At 34.7% G+C, this 24610-nt stretch overlaps 3 protein-coding genes across 3 annotated transcripts in view; all 3 read left to right on the top strand.

The window, feature by feature from the left end:
• The window catches only part of LOC133182278 (cytochrome P450 2C6-like), a 44727-nt gene extending 29128 nt beyond the window's left edge, over positions 1 to 15599 (top strand). The window contains exon 5 of the transcript XR_009720529.1: positions 14250 to 15599. The gene's annotated coding sequence lies outside the window, so the exon portion shown is untranslated. The remainder of the gene's footprint in view (positions 1 to 14249) is intronic.
• On the top strand, positions 1404 to 5131 carry LOC133182675 (cytochrome P450 2C28-like). The gene is made up of 4 exons (XM_061317528.1): positions 1404 to 1614; positions 2019 to 2537; positions 3411 to 3851; positions 4930 to 5131. The coding sequence occupies exons 1-4, from the start codon at positions 1404 to 1406 to the stop codon at positions 5106 to 5108; spliced, it is 1350 nt and encodes a 449-aa protein (XP_061173512.1). The 3' UTR covers positions 5109 to 5131.
• Positions 9459 to 13690, top strand: LOC133182281 (cytochrome P450 2H2-like). Its single transcript, XM_061317062.1, has 4 exons — positions 9459 to 9798; positions 11589 to 12107; positions 12624 to 13064; positions 13479 to 13690. The coding sequence occupies exons 1-4, from the start codon at positions 9468 to 9470 to the stop codon at positions 13655 to 13657; spliced, it is 1470 nt and encodes a 489-aa protein (XP_061173046.1). The 5' UTR covers positions 9459 to 9467; the 3' UTR covers positions 13658 to 13690.
• Positions 15600 to 24610: the final 9011 nt, after the last annotated feature.

Here is a 24610-nt window from a genome sequence, read left to right as displayed (position 1 = left end):
GCAAAATGAATGAAGGAGATTCTGGTAAAGTAATCATCTCCAGTCTCTCCGGGTAAAAGGACTTGACTTAGGTACAGGAATTTTATAGAAGAAATCAGTTTTGTTCAAGTTTCATCCAAATGCAGCAAATCTCATCTAAATCAGCCACAAACACGTACCACAATCTCATCAATGTTGAAGTGGACTGGAAATGGCCAGAATTAAATAGAAACATGGGTAGCATGTAGTCAGTGGGAAATAGTTTCCAGTTAAAACCAATGTGCCTGCGATCTAATGATCTTTGGAACATTGTAAGATGTAAATGCATAAAGTCAGTGACTCGTAGAGGGTGCACATGATGTCCTTCTTTAACAGGATGTAGTGATTGTCGTTGAATCAATTGTGCAAATATTGACCAAAAAAGACGAATTGAAGTTCAAATCTACTTGTGTATATTTTAAAGACTGGCCATTTTTGCCCCCCTCCCCCATGAAATTGTGCTTCTTTGAGATTGCAGGTCCCACCGGTTTTATTCTAAAATATATATACATTTAAGGGAACAAATCCCGAAACAGTTTATTCTTGCAATCATTTTAGGTTCACTATATGTAGTCATTTTATTTTTACAGGCCTAATAATAGATAAATCAAGATGTGGTGTAAGGCTTGGTGCAGGGTTGTAATTTTTCTGTTTATTGTTTTGTACGGTAAAACATTTCATATAAATATATCATTGAATTCTTATTTCTCAAGATCAGGTCCTAGGAGTTAGAATTTGTACACTGTCAAACTCTTTAAAATAAATCATAGAAAACACTTTAAGGAAATTAAGGATTGTTTTCTTCCTATTCCATGTTGTTGATGTTATTTAAATTCAAATAATTAATGTTAGTATACAATAAATATTCATATTAAATAATAACTGAAATTTTGACTGGAATCTAAGAATGTCTCATGATCTACAGCAGTGTACCATGAATGAGTTTTCAAAAAAGCTGTATACCTGACTTGAACCAGTATTTTGCATTGATAACAACCCCCCTTTTTTTAGTGCTTCAGTTTAAATATTGAATTAGAATATGTGTAAAGTACTGCTGACAAAAAAATCCTTATTTATTTACTTATTTATTTAATTTTTTAAAAAAATTTTCTACAGATTTGAAGTTAAATCTGAAGAAAGTGTGATCAAAGAAAAATTCTAGATTTGATCGAAGATAAAAAAGCCTTAAGGCAAATATTTCATTCAGCCTAGACGATACTGTAAGGTAAATTTCCCTGAAACATACCATGTACACTTACTTTTTAATGCCAGTTAAAAACACAGAACTGTCAATAAAGCAGAATCTCTTTGGAAAAAAGATAAACCAATTTAGAAGGTCACTATTGCGTGTCATACTCTGTGTTACTGTAGAGGCAAAAATTATCATGGCAGATTTGTGGACCCTTTTTCTTGCTTGTGCGGTAATAATTTTGTATGTGTGGTGGAAGAAAACCTCTAGGGACTCCTCCTTACCCCCGGGTCCACCCACTATTCCTTTCCTAGGAAATCTACTCTCTGTGTCTCCTGATACTATGTTGGAGAATTTCCAGACTTACAGAAAAAAGTATGGAGATGTTTTCAGCTTCCTTAACCTCAGTGAGATTTCACATGACAATAATACCCAGTAATTTCTACACATATTGTTGTTTTCTTCCTTTGTTTTCTTTTTGCCTTGTTTGGTTTGCTTGTTTCAAGTTTTTGTTTTGTTTGTTTTTTGAAAATTTGTACAGATTTTTTGAAAATACAATGCAATGGCTTCATGTTTGACGTGTCTTTCTGTAATTTACTTACATTTAGTCATGTACTCATTAACAATTGAACATTGTAAATTATTGGAAGACACACGTATTAAAATTTAAAAAAAAATCTTCCTTTTGATGATGTAAAGATACCAGTATAAGTAGAAATTAAGACTTTGTGTGTAAAAGGGCGAGGGATAATGAACGACACAACCAACAATACATGTTTCATGTTTATTATTATACACCATTTCCATATAGGTGTCATCCTCTCTTCGGGGGAATTTTGGAAAGAGCAAAGAACACTCAGTCTAAATGCTCTCAGAGAGTTTGGATTTGGAAAACGAAGCATGGAATCTAAAATATTGGAGGAGGTGGATGTTTTTGTCCACGAAGTTCAGTCAACAAATGGACAACCATTCAATATGCAAGTTTTGATAACTGTATGCGTCTCAAATATTATGTGTTCAATTAACTTTGGTGAAAGATTTGAACATAATGACAAATATTTCACGTCACTCATCAAAACAATTAACGAAAACTTAAACAATGGAAATATGATGTTTCTAGCGAGCATTCTTCCGTTTTTAAGGTATGTTCCCGGTGATCCATTAAAGATTAGGAAAGCATTGAAGAATGTTGATGTGGTGGAAGAATATCTTTTAAAAATTATCAGTGATCACAAAGAAAGCTTTGATGAAAATAATGTCAGAGATTTCATCGATGTATATTTGAAGAAAATGAAATCGGAAGAGAGCAACCCAAACACGACTTTTGATGGCGAGTTAATACCACACGTTTGTAAATCCATGCCTTTCTTATGGAGTTGCACGAAGTGAAGTGTGTTTGAAGAAGTATATGTATTTGGTTTTAGCAGCAAAAGCAGTAGGGATCAGTAAATTTACTTTCATCTTTTTTCTGCTCTTTGTGATCGATGGGGCTTGTCATAAAATATTTGCCTTCTTTAAAGATAGTCAAAGTTAAATATTATGGTATGTTGCAACCTTGATGAATATTTATTTTCCCAGTGCAAATGTTCTTGCTGTAGGAGTTCTGAAATTATTATCCGAAAATTCTGTATTCAATAAGGTATAGCAAATTAATAGGCTCTGTGGTCAGACACACAGACACAACGACTGAAAAAAGTTTGTACAGAAAAGATCACTCAAAGCAATGGGACATTCGAACATCCGAACGGAATATCCCGACACACTTTTGAAAAGTCTCACTAGACTGAAAAAAGTGAATAGTTTAAACTGAATCATATGCGGATCGGGAGGGGGAAGGGGGCTGGTTGGGTTCGGACCCCCCCCCCCCCCCCGGGACGGGATTTTCAGAGTTTCAAATTTGTGTACTCAGTAAAGAAAATATGACATTGGACACCCCTAAGAAACACGGTTCCCCTAGTAGAAAAAGGCCCCTGGTAAAATAGTAGGGATAATCATTTATATGAAGGTAAGTGACATATCCTAAATCTGTGCATGTAATTTGTCCTTTATGTAAGATTTTTGTTGTAACATTAAGAATTGCTAATGTAAACAATGGTACAGACATGCTGAACAACTAATTTAATAATTAAAAAACACCTAAAAAAAATTTGCTTTGCGTAAGATCTATTACGATGCATTACAAAATAAAACGTTAAATTTACAGACGCACAATTGATAAAACTTTTGGGAGATCTTTTTGTTGCTGGAACGGAAACAACATCTACAGCACTTAGGTGGTTTGCTGTTTTCATGATCAGGAACCCAGAAGTGCAGGAAAAGATGCGCAAAGAAATCAATGACGTCATAGGAAATACCAGGTACCCTACTATAAACGATAGACCAAATCTACCTTATACAGAGGCAGTTCTCCACGAAGTACTTCGTATTGGATGTATCGTCCCTTTGTCTGTCCCTCATGGATTAAAAACTGATTTAAAATACAAAGAATTTATTATTCCGAAAGATGTTATTTTAATTCCTAATCTATATTTCGTACTTTTTGACCCAGGCGTGTTTGAAGATCCGGAAGTCTTCCGGCCGCAGAGATTCTTGGATGATGAGGGAAAATTGATTAACACAGACAAAGTCTTGACATTCTCAGTTGGTAAGAGTTTTAATTTCCCTTGGTTCCATCACGGATATCTATAAGGATTTTTGTATTTTAAAAATGAATTTGTCAGATTTGTAAAGATTTTGAAGACTATCTATGTCGCCAGAAGTGATCCATTTATAAACATAGTAACATTTTTAAACAACTAAAAATGCACGTTCTGTATTTTTACTATGCAGAATTGACTTGTGTACAGTATTTTTCCTGTACATGTTAGGTTAAAAATTCCTTCCAAAACTTTTGGATATTTTCTTTAACATTTGGTTGATATATATTTGTAAAAGAGAACGGCCCTACAATTTTTTTCAATCTTGCACACACAATAGCATCGAAGATAGGCGCGGATAAAGGGATTTTTTCAGGGGGGGGGGGGGATCAGTGAAAAAATTCCAACCCAGAAATTTCTTGAGAAAAAAGAAGTTAAGATCCACTTCCAAAATGTGAAAAACCATTTCGTGGTGGGATTTGGGGTTTTCTGGGGGGGGGGGGTGTCCAAGGTCATTTTTTATTTGCTTCAGTATATAATTTTAATAACTCTGCAAATTCCAGGGGGGGGGGGGGGTCTGGAACACACACACTCCCCTCTAGATCCGCGAATGGAAGACATACGCCTTTTATTTTGAACAAATAACTAAGCTTCAGTACTTGGAAAAATGACCAGATCATTTGAAATAGCCTTGTTAAAAAAAAAGGGGGGGGGGGTTATAGCTAAATTTTTGCAACATGCGCTTGACAATTTCTATGTGGAAATATAGATACCTACCAAGACAGAGAAAAGAATCTTTGTTTCATTTAATGTCAAATGTACTTTACGATATTTTAGGTCGTCACGTTTATCTTATTATATCCTTTATCTCGAGTCGTCCTGTGTGTCTTACTATATCCTTTGTTTTATTTTAGGTCGTCGTTTTTGTTTTGTTATGTCCTTTGTTTTACCTGAGGTTGTCATGTTTGTCTTATGATATCCTTTGTTTTTACCTCAGTTTGTCGTGTCGGTCTTATTGTATCCTTTGTTTTATCTCATGTTGTCGTGTTTGTCTTATTATCATTTATATCCTTTGTTTTATCTCAGGTCGTCGTGTTTGTCTTGGCGAATCCTTGGCTAGGATGGAATTGTTTCTGTTTACTTCATCTATGGTGCAGCGATTTAAAATCCTTCCAGCTGACCCCAAACAGATACCACCATTGAAGGGGGTTCTCGGGGTGACTTATGGTCCAAAAGACGTCTTATTAAAGGCAACCAGTGTTTAGTTGTTTAATTTCTTGTATATAAAATGCACAAATTTCATATTTTCTTATCTTCTTTTTAAACACATTTTGACGATGTAGAGATGAGCTGCTGTACTTGTGTCGTCGGTGTCGGTTTCAGATTTCTTTTAGGAGCTAATCCATTCTCATATAACCAAAATCCCTATCAGGACAAAGCATGCACGAGTGATCCACCTAGTTCATCTAGAGATATACATACACACTATTGCACATCGGAATTGCATCCGTCCTACATTTTCTAAATGATCACTTTTTTGTTAAACTTTTTTGAAGCAGACACATTCTCAAGTGACTATGACAAAATTTATATGGATAACGCAATCAAGGATACACACTGCCGAACTTGCTTGGGATTCTGCATATGACTTACATTTTCTGAATGAGAGACTGTTCATACTATTTGGAGCAGTTCAATTCCCAAGTAAGCATAAGCGCTATTCTGACCTAACTTGCATGCATGGATAACTCCATTACATCTTTTAACGCTGTATATAAGTACAATATTTTCCCAGCATGTATATTCGAAACATGGTATGAGAGTTGCAAAACTCACAGACAATTAAAGACCTATGAAATGAGCAGAATGTATATCCATATTTCAATTAAGTATATCAATTATATTTCAGAACATGTATATATCTATTTCAGTTCGGTTTCCTAGGCATGTATTCGATTGGTAATCACAGATAGAATTGATTCAATAAATAGTTGATATTAGGTAGCTTATTATGTATCATTATTATTATGAAAGTGGACTAATATACTTTTAACATTTCAGTCAATGGAAGTGAGTTTGATTTACCTTACCTATGCTGGATTCGAAAACTTCATAGAAATCCTAACAAAGAAAGATATGTTGTAGGGCCCAGTAAATGTTTATCCAAGCCCCTATCCTTACTCCTCACCAAAATATTAACTACTGCAACACTTCAGACTTCACGAGAAACTTCAGACGTATTGCACAACTACATATTCAAGAAGTGGTGTAAATCAAATGTTGGATTCTAAAAACTCCAAAAAGTTTATGGAAAATTTGAAATCTTAAAACTTTTCAAACATCAAAAGCATCAAAGCATACGTCTTTTCTACGCTTTATACAACCATTCCTTACGATAAATTAAAGACCAGGCTGTTTGACATCACAGACAACTGCTTCCTCAATTAAAATGGAACTCGCAAAATTTGATATATTGTGATTGGTTATCTACACAATTACTTAATTAAATACCGTTCTGCTTCTACATGCAAGTACTCTGAAGTTGATATTTAAAAGATGTTGGGGTTCCTCATTGACAATATCTATGTAGTCTTTAGAGACAAGGTCTTCAAACAATCTGTTGGAATTACTGTTGGTACTAACGGTGCTCCTTTATTAGCCGACCTGGTTTTTTTTATTCCTTTGAAGCAGGATTTATTCCAAAACATCTATTTCATCAGAAGAAAACTCTTCAACTCGAAATTTAGACAAATCGACGATGTATTATCAACTAACTGTAGTTACTTTTACTAATATATCGACTCGATATGACTCGATATATCCCAGTGAACTCGGAATTAAAGATACCACAGTGTCTGCAACATCTTTTTTCATATTTGGATGTTTACTGACTATAGACGATAATGACCAACTAACAACTTAACTACTGTATGACAAACGGGATGACCAGCTTTACTATCAACTTTCCTTATTTATATAGTTTATATAGTAATATTCCAACATCACCTGCATCTGGTTGTTCATGTCTCCCAATTGATTTGGTACGAAAGAGCATGCTCTGGGTACGATCAATTTTTACACCGAGGCAAGCTACTGACAAATAATCTTCTGTTATAAGGATTTCAAAAACCCCTCTTAAAGTCAGCTTTTTGCAAATTCTACGGTCGTTATAACGACCTTGTTTGTAAATACAACCTATCGTTGGGTCGTATTTTGTCTGGCATGTTTTATACATTTTGTTAGGTCATTGCTTTTATACTAATTTTGACTACTGAGTACTCCGTATCTGTAATAAATACATAGGACTCACGGTGTGTGTGTGTGTTTTGTCGACAGGGGATGCTTACTCTTCATAGGCATCAGGCTCCGGGGCCATAAACTTAGATGTTCTCACTCTTGATCTCAGTCTTACTTTTCCATTATAAATTCCAAAGGAAATGGCCCCGGAGCCAGTCCCACTCCCACCTCTGGTGTTTCCAGGGGTCCGTGTTTCTTGCCCTGTTCACGATTCGTTTTGTTTACTGGATTTTTATGAGATCGATCGCTGTTCGTTATCTTCACATTTTTTACATAATTAAATAAGTAAAACTGCACAGTGAAATGCCTAATAAAATTTGAATTCGATACAAAGATGATGCACAATTACATGTATTTGATTTGGAAAGAAGATGGCTACAATTAGCAATAAAGGGAAACAAGTTTGATCGATTTTTGATTGTGTACACTTTTTCCTTAAACCCTTGTCACACCGGGACTGCGTCGTCACGGCGATCGCACGGCGTCCGTAAAAAATGCAAAACGCAGAGGTGAGCGCAGTAGAGTCTCCTACAGCGCCGTGACAACGCGGCGAGATCTCCACTGAACGCGGTAGGGTCGCGTAGGGTCTCCTAGAACGCCAGGAGACGGCGCGCACTTTGGGCATGACGGCCGTGTGATCGCCGTCTGATAAGAACGCAGTAGAAACGTAGTATGATCGCTGTAGCAGCGCGGTGAGATCTCCAACAACGCAGTGGGAGCTCCGTAGGCACGCCGTGAAGACGCACATGATCGCAGCATGAACGCAGTGATAGTAGACTGCGCTTCCACGGAGACCTCGCGGAGTCCTTGGAGATGTCACTTCGTTTCTATCGCGCTTTTGCGGGCTTCTAATGAGATTAATTGTCTTATGATATTTTTGAGTGCGATTACGCAGCGACAACAAGGAGTTGTCACTGCGAACATTGCGCTCCCTTGGCGTTTCTATCGCGTCCGTTGGCGATCACAATACGCTTTCACGGCGTTGTTAGAGCGTTGTCAGCCAGCTCACAAAACAAGAGCAATTGCCTCATATTTGATCAGCAATAATTCTAACGTATTTGTTGCACTCCTGACCAGGAGCATGGGAGTAGAATTGGAAAGCTAAAATTACACCAGAACTTGTTTTGTTGTTTCATTGGAGTTGCGATGGAATTACTTAAATTTTATAACAATTGTTCAGTGTATTTATTTTTTACATTCATAATAAAATCAAAGAAAAAAAACACATCTGAATTGATAAAATTGAAAAAAGAAGGGTTTCAATAATAAAACTATCAGCAATTTAGTACTAAATTACCGGTATTCAAATAGATCATTTTTAATTAAAGAATATTTCTTGGCGTAAGTAGAAGTCTTTTCGTCATGTGACTTGAATCTTTAAAAAAAAATGTGTTACACTCCTTCTGAATATATATCCATAGTGAAGAACGCATTGTGAACGTATTGTGAACGCAGCAAGCGCAGTGAGAACGCCGTGAACGTGAGATGACAACTCCTAACACGCCGTAAAGGCTCCGCGGAAGCGCAGTCAATCGCGAAGAGATCTCCATGGGAACGCAGTAGCACGCCGCGAGAACGCCGTAGAAACGAGTGGGTCGCCGTAGGGACGCCGTGACATCTTCACATTGTAAATATTTTACAGAATTTTGTGCAATTTCTCTGCGATTTCACTGCAAATTTAAAATTTTTACAACGCCGTAATAACTCCGTGTGGACGCAGCTTGGTGTGACAGGCCTCCTTTATTATCAGAGGTGCATTTCTAAATGTTTTATCTCAATAACTACATCGAATTCAAAATAAACATTTAAACTGTCATGGACACAGATAAATAACAAACAAAACAAACCAAATAAGATTTTATAGGTCGCCCGCGTGGCGCAGTGGTTAGAGCGTTAGCCATAGAATCGCTGAGTAAGGAGTTGATACTTACTCCGCGGGTTCGGATCACACTGCGGGATTTAAAGACCGGTCCTTCGGATGAGGCCGTATAAACAGGGGTCCCGTTTCGCAGTAGGTGCTGGCACGAAAAAGACCCCCACTGCTCAAGGGTCTTAAGTGCCGAGTAAAGGTCTAAATTTGCAGCCCTCCACCGGCAAGTGGTGGCGTCTGAATATGAGCACAGGAGTTCGCAATTTTATCAATAAAGTCAATAGAAATCACTCGATTGACCAAGCCATGAGCTATGCTAAAATTGCGAACTCCTGTGATATGAATGAAAAATTCTCGAAGGGACGTTAAGCAAATAAACAAACAAACAAGATTTTACAGTTGAGAAGATTATTACTGCGTGCCATACTCATCGACAACTGACTTTCAAGGAAAGATAATGATAGATTTGTGGACACTTTTTCTTGCTTGTGCGGCTATTATTTTGTGCGTGTGGTGGAAGAAAACCTCTAGGGACTCCTCCTTACCCCCAGGTCCACCCACTATTCCTTTCCTAGGAAATCTACTCTCTGTGTCTCCTGATACTATGTTGGAGAATTTCCAGACTTACAGAAAAAAGTATGGAGATGTTTTCAGCTTGATTACAGGTACCAAAACAATGGTTGTTGTGAATGGAATGGACACCATTCGAGATATTTTCATTAGGCATGGGGACGTCGTTTCCGAAAGGCCAGATCTTTTTGTAACCAAAGTAATAACCAAGTATAAAGGTATAAGACTAATATTTTACAATATTCGTAGTTAGATATATACAGAAACTTGTTGGGGTCATTTTTTATAATTTTTAAAACAATTTGTAATTTTTGTATACTTTTACCAGAGACACCATTTGAAAATTAATTTGTGTTTATAATGATATATATCTTATATATTCTTGGGGTCTGATGTCTTGAACCTCTATCAGATTGCATATGACCATATTCTTAGCATAATTAAAGGGGGTCTTTTTTTAGTTTTTTTTTTCTACTTTTACATACACATATGCAAACATCCTCAGAAAGTTTCAAGGCAGTTAAGTTTGCTCAAATCATGGCCTGCGGGTATAGAGATGGGTCAAAGTAGGAGATAATAATTCATCTCCAAGAAATGCATGGAGAGAGAAAAAAAACTTTAGAAAGAACTCAAAAAATCAGGCAGTAATAAAAATCGAATAAAACTTTTTTTCCAACCATGGCCCCGAGGTATAGTTGGGGCCACCAGGACAAAGCATCTTGAATATATATGAAAAATCTTTTATATTTATTCCAAAACAGCAATGTCACAAATACTCGTATTGATAAACATGCATACCAATGTACTGCGAATTCATATTGATTCAAAACATGACTCACTGAGCTTTGAGGATAAAATAGGTAATGTAAAAGTACTTTTTTTCAGCGTGGTATTAATTTACGCTATGTACGCTGTCACATTGTCCGCGGAAATTTGTCCCAGCGTACTTATTTGTATTTAGAAATTAATGAAATTTTCAAAGATTCAAGAAGAGGATATCAAGTGATGGTATCAGAATTAATTTGACCGTTTTATTTTAGAAGCAAGGTCAGGTCAAGGTCATTATCATTTTGAATAACATATAGAATGAAAAAAATTATGTTGCCAATCATGTGATGCCTATTGCTATTTCAGAAGATAAAATGTTCTTCTTTTTGCTTAAAATGATGTTGCTATATAAGGTCTACCAGATGATAGTACTAAATTGACAATAATAATTTAACTAAAGTAGTTATCGGCTAACCCGAATTTCCTCTCTTTTTCTTTAATTTTAAGGGAATATTGGTTATTTTTATATGCTTCATATATTTAAATTTTTCTAATTTTCACATATGGCAAAGTAATTATATAAAGAGACAAAATGATATAAAAACAAAAAGTTTTGACCGTTTAATAAGAGAGAAAAAAACACATTTTACTAATTTTTAGCTCAAATCTGTTCTTAGAGATTTAGACTGGAAGCTTTCAAAAGTTAACAAGATTGTAATTTGTTTGGAAAATCATATTTATTTGATATATTTTAAACTTTAGTCCATAATTATCAATTTCAGTTCCATAAGAAAATTTCATTAAGTCTCTTATTGTTTAAAATTTCTAGATAAATTCATTGTTTAGTAGATATTTTGAGAAGCATTAAAGGAGATATTTTTAAACACCGCCGTTCCGCCAAAAATATAGTTCCTGCTAGATTTCAAACTCGGTTTACCATTTTTATTCTTAGTTATACAGTTGTGCGGAGGAAAGAAAAATATGATCTTTTAAATCTCTTACATCAAAATATATAATACATATAAGCAAATATACTTTGAATATTTCATTTAGTCAGAAACCAGACAAGAATCCCTCCTTAAAGTACATTTAAGGCATATGGTGGTAATCATATGGTGGTAAATCCTAGGATTGAACAAAAATTGTGATAAAATATACGGTCAAAATTTTTATGAGAAAATAGACAAACAATGTTTAACATGGTGATCGTTGTGATATTTGGGTCTCTTGTTACATAAAGGTGTCATCTTTTCCTCTGGAGAATTTTGGAAAGAGCACAGAACGTTCAGTCTAAATGCTCTCAGAGAGTTTGGATTTGGAAAACGAAGCTTGGAATCTAAAATATTGGAGGAGGTGGATGTTTTTGTCCACGAAGTTCAGTCAACAAATGGACAACCATTCAATATGCAAGCTTTGATAACGGTATGCGTCTCAAATATCATGTGTTCCATTAACTTTGGTAAAAGATTTGAACATAGCGACAAAAATTTTAAGTCACTCATCGAAGCAATAAACGAAAACTCAAGCAATGGAAATTTGATATTTCTAGCGAGCTTTCTTCCGTTTTTGAGGTATTTTCCAGGTGATCCGTTAAAGATTAGAAAAGTATTGAAGAATTTTGAATTGTTGGAAAAGTATCTTTCAAAAATTATCAGCGATCACAAAGAAAGCTTTGATCAAAACAATGTTAGAGATTTCATCGATGTGTATTTGAAGAAAATGAAATCAGAAGAGAGCAACCCAAACACGACTTTTGATGGTGAGTTAATCTAACAGAATTATTAATCTATAAACTATGAGAGAGTTGCACGAAGCAATACGTCTTTGAAGTTTATAAAGGTATTTTGACTTTGCAGGCAAAAAAAAAAAAGTAACAAGTAAGTGTACGCAATCATAAGCTTTAGTTTTTACTTCAGTATTCTACATACTAAGTAGATGAACCCTCAATGTAAAAAACAAAAACATTAGATTAAGAGTAAATGTTAACCTTTGTGTAAAAATAATTACTCTTAATGTTGCTATTTTTTAAAGATTTATGTGTTATTAAAAGATAAATTGACCCTTGGTGTAAAAATATACAATTTCCAAGCTAAATCTTTATCCACTCTGACAATGTCAAGGTCTTCCCTTTCGTATTAAGCCCATCGTCTACCATACTCCTCGCCGAATGCATAATAGAAATGAAGTTTTTGTTGGCATTTGAAAGAGTGTGTGAGTTTTTACTTTAAGGGTCGTTTTTAGATTTAAAAATGTAAAACATACAACTATTTTCCAGATGAACAGTTGGTGAAGCTTTTGCTAGATTTCTTTACTGCTGGAACGGAAACAACATCTACAGCTCTTAGGTGGTTTGCTGTTTTTATGATCAGAAACCCGGAAGTGCAAGAAAAAATGCGAAACGAAATCAATGACGTCATAGGAAATTCCAGGTACCCTACAATGGAGGACAGACCAAATCTACCCTACACAGAGGCAGTTCTTCATGAGGTTCTTCGTATTGGATGTCTCGTCCCTTTGTCTCTCCCTCATGGATTAAAAACTGATTTAAAATACAAAGAATTTATTATTCCGAAAGATGTTATTTTAATTCCTAATCTATATTCCGTACTTTTTGACCCAGACGTGTTTGAAGATCCTGAAGTCTTCCGACCGAAGAGATTCTTGGATGGTGAGGGAAAATTGATTAACACAGACAAAGTCTTGACATTCTCACTTGGTAAGAGTTTTAATTTCCTAGGATTAAATTGATATGGGTTTTTAAATTAGTGATTGATTTGATCAGATTTTTCATATCAGCATTGTCAAAAATGATGCACTTTAAAAAGATTTTTAAAGACTTAAGTAAATAGAAAGAGTAATTGTTATCTGCTTCTCCAGCAATAGTTGCATTTTTGGTACAGAATTGATCACATTGTGTGTCATCCATCAGAAACTCGTCAAAGATACCTTTTTCGTCCATTATACATTGTAAATGTATTTTTACAATCGCCTGTTCAATTTTCTTTTTCATTAGAAACCCGTCAAAGATGAGATACCTTTTTGTGTCCATTATAAATATAATTTCACAATGCAATCGCCCGTTCAATATTTTTATTTTTATTATTATTTATATCCTTTGTTTTTATCTCAGGTCGTCGTGTTTGTCTTGGAGAATCCTTGGCTAGGATGGAATTGTTTCTGTTTGCTTCATCTATGGTGCAGCGATTTAAAATCCTTCCTGCTGATCCCAAACAGATACCACCATTGAAAGGGGTTCTCGGGGTGACTTATGGTCCAAAAGACGTCTTATTAAAGGCAACCAGTGTTTAGTTGTTTAATTTCTTGTATGAAATGCACAAATTTCATATTTTCCATCAATCAGTCGATTTGTTTTTGAAACATTTAAAGTAATAAGAGCACAAGTATTAGTTAACTACGTAATGAAATGCATGTCAGTTATTCCCTAGGCATAAGATTAACAGTTATTCATTGGCACCATGCTCTCTTAATTGAAGTGGCCTATTTTAGCTGAGTTAGCCACCCTTTTGCTTCACACATTATTTACATAAAATAACATTAACAAAACTATAGGTTTCACATATTTCATAAAGTAATCTCTTGAGTTGTCACTTTTAACTATAACCTTGTCTTACAAGTATCAAAAATGATATATGAATCAATTGTGCCCTAGCCAATTATTTTCTTTAATAAAGCAGTAAGCGTTCATTAATTCACATGATAAGAATGTTCAACGATCGATGACCGGCATTCTTTAGTATTTTCACTGCAATTTACGATTCATTTCCATAAAGATACAAAGTTTAATTTACTGTCAGGCAATTTTTAGCTCACCTCAAGGAAGACGAAATGAGCTTATGCTATACCTCTGGCGTCGGTTTTAACGTTGGCGTCCCGGTTTAAGGTCCATTCCCAAGTAACTATTAGCCAAATGCTGACCAGACTTGCATGATTGATGCATCTAGCGGTGCACACCACTAGACTTGCTTCGGATGCGGTATCTGACGATATATTTTCCAGATGAAAGAAGGAGTAGGTCCATTCTCAAGAAATTACATATATGAGCCCAATGGAGACAAAACGTGCAGGTTGATGCTTCATCTAAGTATGCACATTTACCAGATCTGTGTTTGGAACAGGCCCATTCCCAAGTAACTGTGAGCCCTTATGGTTATTTTCATTCATATTTCGAATCTCAATATATCCTAGTGAATTCGAAATAAAAGACACCACAGTATGCTAGATCTATTTCATACCTGAATGCTTTACTGACTACAGAAGATAATGGCCAATGAATAACTAAACTGTTTGACACACGGGATGACTTCAGCTGTTCTATCGCCAACTTTACTTATGTTTGTAGTCATATTCCAAAACCTGCATATGCTTTCTATATCTCCAAATTTATTCGACACTTAAGAGCATGTTCTCAGCACGAACATTTTTTAACTGAAACATGCTACTGACAAGTAAGTTGATTTTACAGGGATTTCAACAACCTCATTTAAAGTCAGCGTTCCCCGAATTCTACGGTCGTGATAATGACCTTGTTTGCAAATACAACCACTCTTTGGGTAGTATTTTGTCTGAGACGTTTCATATCAATTGTTAGGTCAATGCTTGTTTACCATATTTGTCTACGGATTACTTTTTTTTATTTGAACATACTTTATTATGTAATGGAATATAAATGGATTGGGAAGCAGACATTGCCTATATAAGCCCTCTCCATGATTACTACGGAGTACTCCGTCCCCCTAATCAGTACATAGGGCTCACGACGGGTGTGACCGGTCATCAGAGGACGCTTAGGACGGGTGTGACCGGTCATCAGAGGACGCTTACTCCTCCTGGGTACTTGATCCGACTTCTGATGATTCTAGTGCTCTGTGTTTTTGCTCTATTCACGATTTGAATTTTTTATTGCGTTTCTGAGATTGTTCACTGCTCGTCACTGTTCCACACCTTTTAACATTCATTCCCAAGTAACGATAAGCCCTATGATGACAAAAATTGGATGGATGATGCATCTAGAAATGTGCACTACCAGAATTTGTTTTTCATGTGAGTCTTTGCTTTACCAATATAACTTTCGTTGAGGTTAGCTTTGTAATCTTTGATTACCTATTATTCATTATTTAGCTTTGTAATCTTTGATTACCTATTATTCAGTATTTAGCTTTGTAATCTTTGATTACCTATTATTCAGTATTTAGCTTTGTAATCTTTGATTACCTATTATTCATTATTTAGCTTTGTAATCTTTGAATACTCTTTATTCATTATTTAGCTTTGTAATCTAATTTGCCTATATTTGTCCAGTCATTGTGTAATTCCACAACATGGTATAAAAGTCGTTTAAATATTTCAAATAAAGACCTATGAAATGTACAAATATATTGATTTATGTGCATATATATGTGTATAATTGAATAAATTCAAGTGGACTAACAGTCATGATGTTTGATTTCGTGATGATTTTTATAGCCATATGTGGTTCATACTTCATGTAAGAAGTCACGAAAATCAGAGGAAAAGGGTTGGTGGGTGGGAGCTACATTTGTTAAAGAAAGAGCTACTGCTAAAGTTAGTGGTGTTGAGTGGCATTTGTCCATCACAGAGCTTTTGGTGAAGTCAGCGGCATTGAGCGGCATTTGTCCAACACAGTGCTTCTGGTAGAGTCAGCGGCATTGAGCGGCATTTGTCCAACACAGTGCTTCTGGTAGAGTCAGCGGCATTCAGCGGCATTTGTCCAACACAGTGCTTCTGGTAAAGTCAGCGGCATTCAGTGGCATTTGTCCAAGACAGAGCTTCTGGTAAAGTAAGCGGCATTAAGCGGCATTTGTCCAACACAGTGCTTCTGGTAAAGTCAGCGGCATTCAGCGGCATTTGTCCAAGACAGAGCTTCTGGTAACTTCAGCGGCATTGAGCGGCATTTGTCCAAAACAGTGCTTCTGGTAGAGTCAGCGGCATTGAGCGGCATTTGTCCAACACAGTGCTTCTGGTAGAGTCAGCGGCATTGAGCGGCATTTGTCCAACACAGTGCTTCTGGTAAAGTCAGCGGCATTGAGCGGCATTTGTCCAACACAGTGCTTCTGGTAGAGTCAGCGGCATTGAGCGGCATTTGTCCAAAACTGCTTCTAGTAGAGTCAGGGGCATTGAGCGGCATTTGTCCAACACAGTGCTTCTGGTAGAGTCAGCGGCATTTGTCCAACACAATGCTTCTGGTACAGTCAGCGGCATTGAGCGGCATTTGTCCAACACAGTGCTTCTTGTAGAGTCAGTGGCATTTTTCCAACACAGTGCTTCTGGTAGAGTCAGCAGCATTGAGCGGCATTTGTCCAACACAGTGCTTCTGGTAGAGTCAGCGGCATTGAGTGGCATTTGTCCAAAACAGAGCATCTTGTGAAGTCAGAGGCAGTACTTTGATAATTTATTTGAAAAGAATTCAATTAACAGCATAATCCTGGTCAGTACCAGCCACAAAGTATTTATTATGCTAATTAAGCAATTTACAGTAATTGATAACTTGGCAGTCAGATACAGACTTACCACCAATGTAACACAAAACCTAAGGTGATTAGGTACATATATAATGTTAAACATCTGACTTCATTTTTTGAAATATTCTTATTTGCACAGATATATATTACATGTATGTATGTATGTATATATATATATATATATATATATATATATATATATATATATATATATATATATATATATATATATATATATATATATATATGAATATTGCTTGATGATGTCATTATGACCATTAAACCGAAAGTATCCCTGCATACATGGCATAAGTCGCAAAAAGTTAATATATTAATTCTTGACAATATGTCAAATAAAGGAAATTATGTATTTATTTCATAAATTAAAGTAAAAGAAGCTTTACTATGAGATTGTTTCAAAATTATCTTATAAAAGATGGCTGTGGCTTAATTTGTTCAACATAGAAGCCAATATGGCAAAAGTATGTGTGTTAACTTATTTAATTTATACATGCAGTTAAAAAATAAAGACATTCAGCGGCACAACATGCAAAGTTAAAAATTATCTTTTTTTCCCCATAGATTTTTTCAAGAGGAGATAACTCTACTAATTAACAGTTACACTGAATGTTTATTGTTAAAAGATTCTGTAAAAACATTTCATTTAGTTTATGTTTTATCATATGGGTAGTAATTTTAGTAATGTTTGTTATATATCACATTTCAAACTTCAACAAAGTTAACAACATGATAACCTGGTACATATGTTGTAAATAAAAAATAATAACTGTATCATGCTGAGCATCACTGTTTGTAATAATGTATTTCCTCTTTGATCGTAACATACTTATCATCAGGGTGATTTAGAACTGAAGAAGTATTTAATATACAAAGATAATGACTTGACATGCACATCATATGTAATAAAACACCTGCTTATATGCTCTTCAGGAACATTTTAATTACTGGTATCACAAAGACATGGTCATTGATATTGCTTGATAATGACCATAAAGACATAAATTAATTAGGATCATCTTAAACCAATATCATGGGCTTATAGGTAATGAATAACCTAGTAAAAAGAAGGGAGTTGAAGAAATATCAATACGTATAATATGGAAATGAAAATCACACTGCAAATTCTGTTCTTTGTATTTTATGTTCATTCTCTTGAACTGTACAATGAAAATGTGTGGAAATACATTGAGAAACTCTCTGAGGAAGATGGAGCCAAGAATCCAAATATCATTGAGCCTTTTGTGGTTAGGTGGACAGGTGAAATGCAAGAACCTATGGTATGGCATTATCTCCTTCCAAGGGTATTGTTCTGGGATCCAATGAATCAGTATCCTATCCTACTAGACAAACACTTCATGTGTCCTGAACACGATTCGCTTCTTACAACAGGGAAATGGAGAATCAGCTCTGCAACACCTCCTCGATGGATTTATGATAAAAATGGTCCAGTGGTTTTAATTATGCGGACTTACATTTGCAAATCTGCAGGAACTTCCCACTATTTTCTGTCTGGGGAGTTGTGCATTACAGAACAACTTCCTGAGTGCATTGATGTACCTTTTATCCTCTCTCATCGTGCAGGATTTACTAAATTCCTTCAAGAGGACCTCCTCTAGAGGTAATGAAACATATACTATTGCACACTATAAATTGATTTGGTATCATGCCTTTACTATAAAACACTGCAAGTAAGTTTTGAGCTACACCTTTGATTAACTCAAACAAATACCACAGGTACTTGGGTCTTGGTTTATAAATATGTATGTACCTTATTGATATGTAAAAAAAGTACTTTTTTTACATATCAATAAGGTACATACAAATTTATAAACCAAGACCCAAGTACTTGTGACAAATACAACTATATCCTTTCTATTTTTTTCTTAATTCTTAAGGAAAATTGAAATTCAGTATCATAATTATCTCTGTCAATTCTATTAGTTCTTCCCCCATCATATGGTTTCAGTAAAGCCTCAGACACCGTGGTTGGGAGAAAAATATACATGTATATTACATGTATAAAGTTTTGAGCTACACCTTTGATTAACTCAAACAAATACAACTATATCCTTTCTATTTAAAAAAAAAAATTCTTACAGGAAAATTGAAATTCAGTATCATAATTATCTCTGTCAATTAGTTCTTCCCCCATCATATGGTTTCAGTAAAGCCTCAGACATCATGGTTGGGAAAAAAATATACATGGAAATCACATGCATACATTACCAGGTTTCTGTATAAGGCAGTTGTTTTAAACCCATGGCATTCTTCACTCATACAAAATAATAAATGCTACAATCCCATTCCCTCTTCTTCAATTCTGTGCTAATTATCTCCCTTTGAAAGTTGTAACTTGCATTCAATTTCTCTGATAAACATGAACCCCCTTCCAAATGTTGCTACTTTATACTTCTGCTTGAATTTTGTGCAATAGATCTTGGGAAAAATTAAAATTCTCCTACACTAATTACTTAAATGACAGAGTTCATACTCAAGGTGATATATTAGGATATTGTCAAATCGACAAATTTTTGTAACCAATTACTTGCCTGTTATTCTGTTTAAGTACTGGTGTACCGTGTACTCGGTCATTATTCAAGAAAAAATCTGAATTTAAACTTATATACAGGTATCTTCAAATTTGTATATTGTTCTTTGTAACTGAATATAATTTTGATCTGAATGCTAGCATTAATTAACTCTGGAATGAAAAGAAAAAGATAGAATCCCAAATATGAATGTAGAAAATTATGATAGCCATCAGTTTTGATGCAGGGAAAGTTAGGAATGCATAATCAATAAAAGAACATAAACATATCTGATATTCATGAATTTCAATGTTTAACAATCATGCTCTTGACAACTCACAACTGACTATTTTGCTTGTGTTATATCATCAGATTGTGTGCCTGAAATTTTTTTTTATTTTCTTTCAATTTTTTTAAAACAGCTCTTTTTTTTCACTGATACTTTGATGTCACTATGCCATATATATATATATATTATATAAGCAATTTAACATACCGGGTATATTGTTTGACCCTCTTGCATAAGTAAATTCAGGTTCACATAGTTGACATTATACTTGTTTTAAATATTTCCAGATAGAACAAAGCATTTTGTTTTATGTAGTAATAAAAGAATCCATGTTTTTTTCAAATTACCGGTAATTGAATTAATTTGATCTGTCCCTGAATTCCAATTATGACATGTCCCTGGCAATGCACCATCACTGACCAGGGTGCTAATGAGTTTAATTGTTGTCAATCATGACAGCTAGAATCTATAATTGAAGCTGGGTAACTGAAATGAGGAATAAACTTTAAAATAAGAATGTACTTCACAATAACGGTCAAAATAATAACAAATTATGGATGGTTTTATTTTTCTCCAAGTTATCCAATTTCAATTTAATTAATCGATACTTGGACTTTCTACAAGTACTCGAGTAACCAGTTACTTGTTGACAACCCTAACATATACAATGTATATAATGTAAATATTAAATGCATTCAGATATGAAACAAATTCTATATCAATTAATAAAGGTAGAATATAAAAATTCTTGTCATTGTTGAAAAAATTTGTAATAACAAGTGTTTTGTATTTCAGAATAATGTCAGGAGTTAATTTCTGGAATGTTGAAAAGCAAATGACAAGTGATGCCATCAGAAGATATGCATCTTTACAACGGAAACTTTGCTTAGAAACTCAGAGCTGGAATAATTTAGAAAGAAAAAGGCAACATCTCCATGAAAATTTCCCCCATATTCAAGATTATTTAAAGAAGTACAACCCCCATCCAAGCAATGACTACCTTCAAGACATTTTCTTACACCACTACAATGAAGAGAAAATGTTGTATGATAATTCTTTCTCCAGGTTAGGAGCTCAAGTGTTGTCCTGCGATCATACATTTAAGGTATCGGTGAACATAGGATTCATAAACCCTGCAACAGACTCATGGACAACACAGTATGATTCGTTATTCATGATACTAAATGAATATGGACAAGTGCTTCGATACGAATTTGTGAAGTCGACTTCATTCTCAAATATTGAAAACAGTTTTCAGGATCTGTCAAATTCTCTGGATGAAACTGTGAAATTAATCATGATAGACAATTGTTGCCACTGGAAAAATAAAATTAAAAAAATATTTCCTAATGCTGAGGTCAAGTTGGACTTGTTTCACGCTGTCCAGAGAATTTCAAAACATTTAACGAAATCCAGCAACTTTCATAAATCCATTCTAAAAGACCTGCGACTTGTTTTCCGTCATAAGGAGGATGTAGAAAAGAACAGGAAGATGGACACTCCATGTACCAATCAGATTTCTGAAGCATTTCAGAATTTTGTGTCTAAGTGGAAAGACATTAAAGACAAATCCGATAGACTGGTTTTAAATTCAGATGCTCTTAAAGCATGTTCTAATTTAAAGAAACATATCAATAAAGGCTGTCTGTCAACATTCCTACAGGATGTGGCACAAACAAAAATGAAAAACTACATCATTTCCTTAACAACTCTGCACTGAGCATTGGTAGGATTGGTCCAGAACTTGCTAAAGCTCTTTTATGTATACTGCTCTATGTCTGGAATTCTTGCAGGAGTCCCACAAACAGTACTGATGCTGTATATCCAATTTTTTCAGACTTTCACGATAATAATGTTCATGATGCTTGCTTTTTTTTACAGAACTGTACAGCTAAACCTCTCACTGAGACATGTCTTTTAACAACACATGAACAGAAAAAGTCTTTGTCAGATAATTCCCATGAGTGTATCAACCCTGTTTTAGATGAAATAGAAAGTTCTGTATTTACATCTGCTAAAAAGTTTCATCATATATTAAATGCAACAGAGAAGAGACATAAACTGTACTGTTCTTTAGACTCTCTCCTTTGGACAACAAATAATACTCATCTCCTTCTAAAAAATTCTTCTCAATCATTTGTTGGTAATAAAGAATATTTGGAACAAAATCCAGCAAAGCTAGGTATGCAGGTTTTAAATACACCTGAGGATGGAAATTGTTTATTTTTCTCAGTGGCATATGCATTACAAAATATTTTCTCTGATCTACCTCACACATCAAAATTAGTGAACTGTTTAAGTAATACAGTGTCCGATATTGATGAACTAAGCTTTTCCTTGAGGCAATACACTGTAGATGAAATCATTGAAAACCATCAGAGGTACAATAACTTCTTTACAGATGATGATACTTTACCAAATGTTGAGAAATTCAGAGCACCAGGCACATTTGAAGGTAATTTAGGAGATTTCCTTATTACTGCTTTGTGCAATTTCCTGTGCATTCCAATATGTGTGATTACCTCCAGGACCGAAATTGAAGTAATGCTCATAGAAAGCCATAATGAACATATTTTTGCCTATCCATTATTCATTGCTTATGATCATTGTGGTCCTGGACATTACACTGCTGTTACCAGTATAGAGACATCCACGGGTGAAAAACATGATGTTCCGGGAAGCATGCATACTGAAAGTGAACTTTTGGAAAAAAATGTTACACATGTAAAATGTCGCTGTGGAAAATCCAAACCAAAAACTACTGATGGAGACAAAAAGTTCTGCATTAAAAGCAGATGCCCCCGTTTTAAAAGTAACAAGCTTTGCTCAGATCTTTGTGAATGTCTACAATGTGACAACCCTTATGGAAAGAAAGAAAGAAAGGAAAACTCCACCTTGACCAGCTCATGCAGAAGAAGGAGGAGGAACCATGCTCAGTTTAAGAAGCAGACCAGTCATTCTTATCTGGTTTCACACAATGAAAGGATTTCACAAGGCAGATGGTCAAAATCAGAAACATTTCTACTGCACAAAATAGTGAGTTCTTCCACCAAACGAAATAAACGACCTCAAACAGCTGTCAAGTCAACATCTATGTACAACAAACTGGTGGATGCCTTACTCTGTCAGTATGATATTGCAACTTTAAGGAAGAAAACAATTCGCCAAGTTCAACAAAAACAAAGAAATATCATTGACTGTGCTTCAAATCTCAAAAACTTCATTTGAAACATTCAAATGAAGTGTTGATGCTTTATCATATTTATGACATCCCCTAGACTTGAATGCCTACTAAAAATAGATAATCAATGCTAGAGGTTTTGTGTAATAACTAGGTTAGATGTGATGCCATCATTAAAAATATTTTGTTTTGAATATTCCAATACATATTTCTCAAATTGGGTTGGTACTTTTTTTTTCTTATTTTATTGTCTTTTGTTTTTTTCTTTTTGTTGTTTTTTTTTGGTTGTTTTTTTGTCTTTTTTTTAAATTTTTGCATTCATAAATGTTACCAAAATCAGATCTACACGATTCTTAATTTTAGCAATAATTTAGATGTTTGTAAATTTCAGCCAAAAAAAAAATGTAGTATATGGAATTTAAAAGCAGTACAGTTATCTATATTCTTCTGGAAATGAAAACAGAAAATCAAACAGATTGTGTTAGATCAAATTTGACACAAACTCATGGTACATCAAACAAACACTTTTTATAGATGACATTACTAGTAAGTTTTCCTTATGTATGAGTTTTATATACTTTGACAAGTGTACAATTTATTCCAAATATTACATGAACCTGTGTGGATAAATTTGTTTCCCTGATTGAAAAGTGTTTTTGTGTCTCTGAAGTGAACATTATTTTGTGGAAATAAAAGTTTACAGTCATGAAGTCCATTTTTGTGTCTGTGTGAAGTTAACAATTTTGAGAAAATGAAATGTTTACAGTCAAGAAGTCCAGGTTTAATTCAAAATAATGTATTTTATACACGTGCCATATGGTTTTGGTGAAATACTGATATAAACCCTGTTTCAGAAGTAGGTCAAGTCATGGTCAAAATATACCTGTGAAGTATGAAAGCCCTAGCACTAACCTTTGAAAAGCCAATCATCAAGGACAAAGGGTCAAAATAGTTGGCACTCAAGGGAGGGTCTTGTCACAAGAAATACACATGTGAAATATGAAAGCCCTAGCACAAACCCTTCAAAAGTTATTGCCAAGATTAAAGTTTTTTGAAAGTGGGATCAAACTCGAAGGTTAAGATAAAAAATATTTATACTCAAGGACTGGTCGTGCTACACGGAATACAGATGTGAAGTACAAAGCCCCATCCAGCACCACCTGTTAAAAAGTTGGGACCAAGGTTAATGTTTGGTAAAATTTTGCAAAAAGTGGGTCAAACTCCAAGGTCAAGAGGTCAAATATTTTGATACCCAAAGAAAAGTCTTGTCACAAGGAATACACAAATATAAAATATGAAAGCCATAGTTCCATCAAATCAAATGTTATAAGCAAGGTTAAAGTTTATGCAGATTAACAGACAAGCAGGGCAAACATTTTTTTTTCAAAGGTGTGATTTATCAAAGATATGGTATGAAACAGTTTTCACAATTTTAAATGGCTAACTGCAAGTCAAAGGTTATAGTAAGAATAATCTAACTGTGTCTTAGGACAAGCCCTCATCACTGGCAGAATGTCCCAATCCCTTTAAGTTTGCAATGCAGCAATAATCGCAGAATTGCCTCAAAACATTTTTAAGAATACAAACAGAGTTGTATTGAAAATGAGTGCCAAATTTATCAAAACAAATTTTTTCTCAGAATGTATATGCCTTTTAACCTTTAAAATAATTAATCCATATAAAGATGACAATTCAACTATTCTCAAAGTTTTTTTTATCGCTCTGAATTTACACACCATGTTG

This window comes from Saccostrea echinata, unplaced genomic scaffold (genome assembly GCF_033153115.1).
Source record: "Saccostrea echinata isolate AGI-Se365-2 ecotype Australia unplaced genomic scaffold, CSIRO_AGI_Sech_v1 ptg000009l, whole genome shotgun sequence".
In the NCBI taxonomy this organism is placed as follows: domain Eukaryota; kingdom Metazoa; phylum Mollusca; class Bivalvia; order Ostreida; family Ostreidae; genus Saccostrea; species Saccostrea echinata.
Note: the sequence above shows the minus strand (reverse complement) of the source record. Positions and strands in the feature narration are given on the sequence as shown.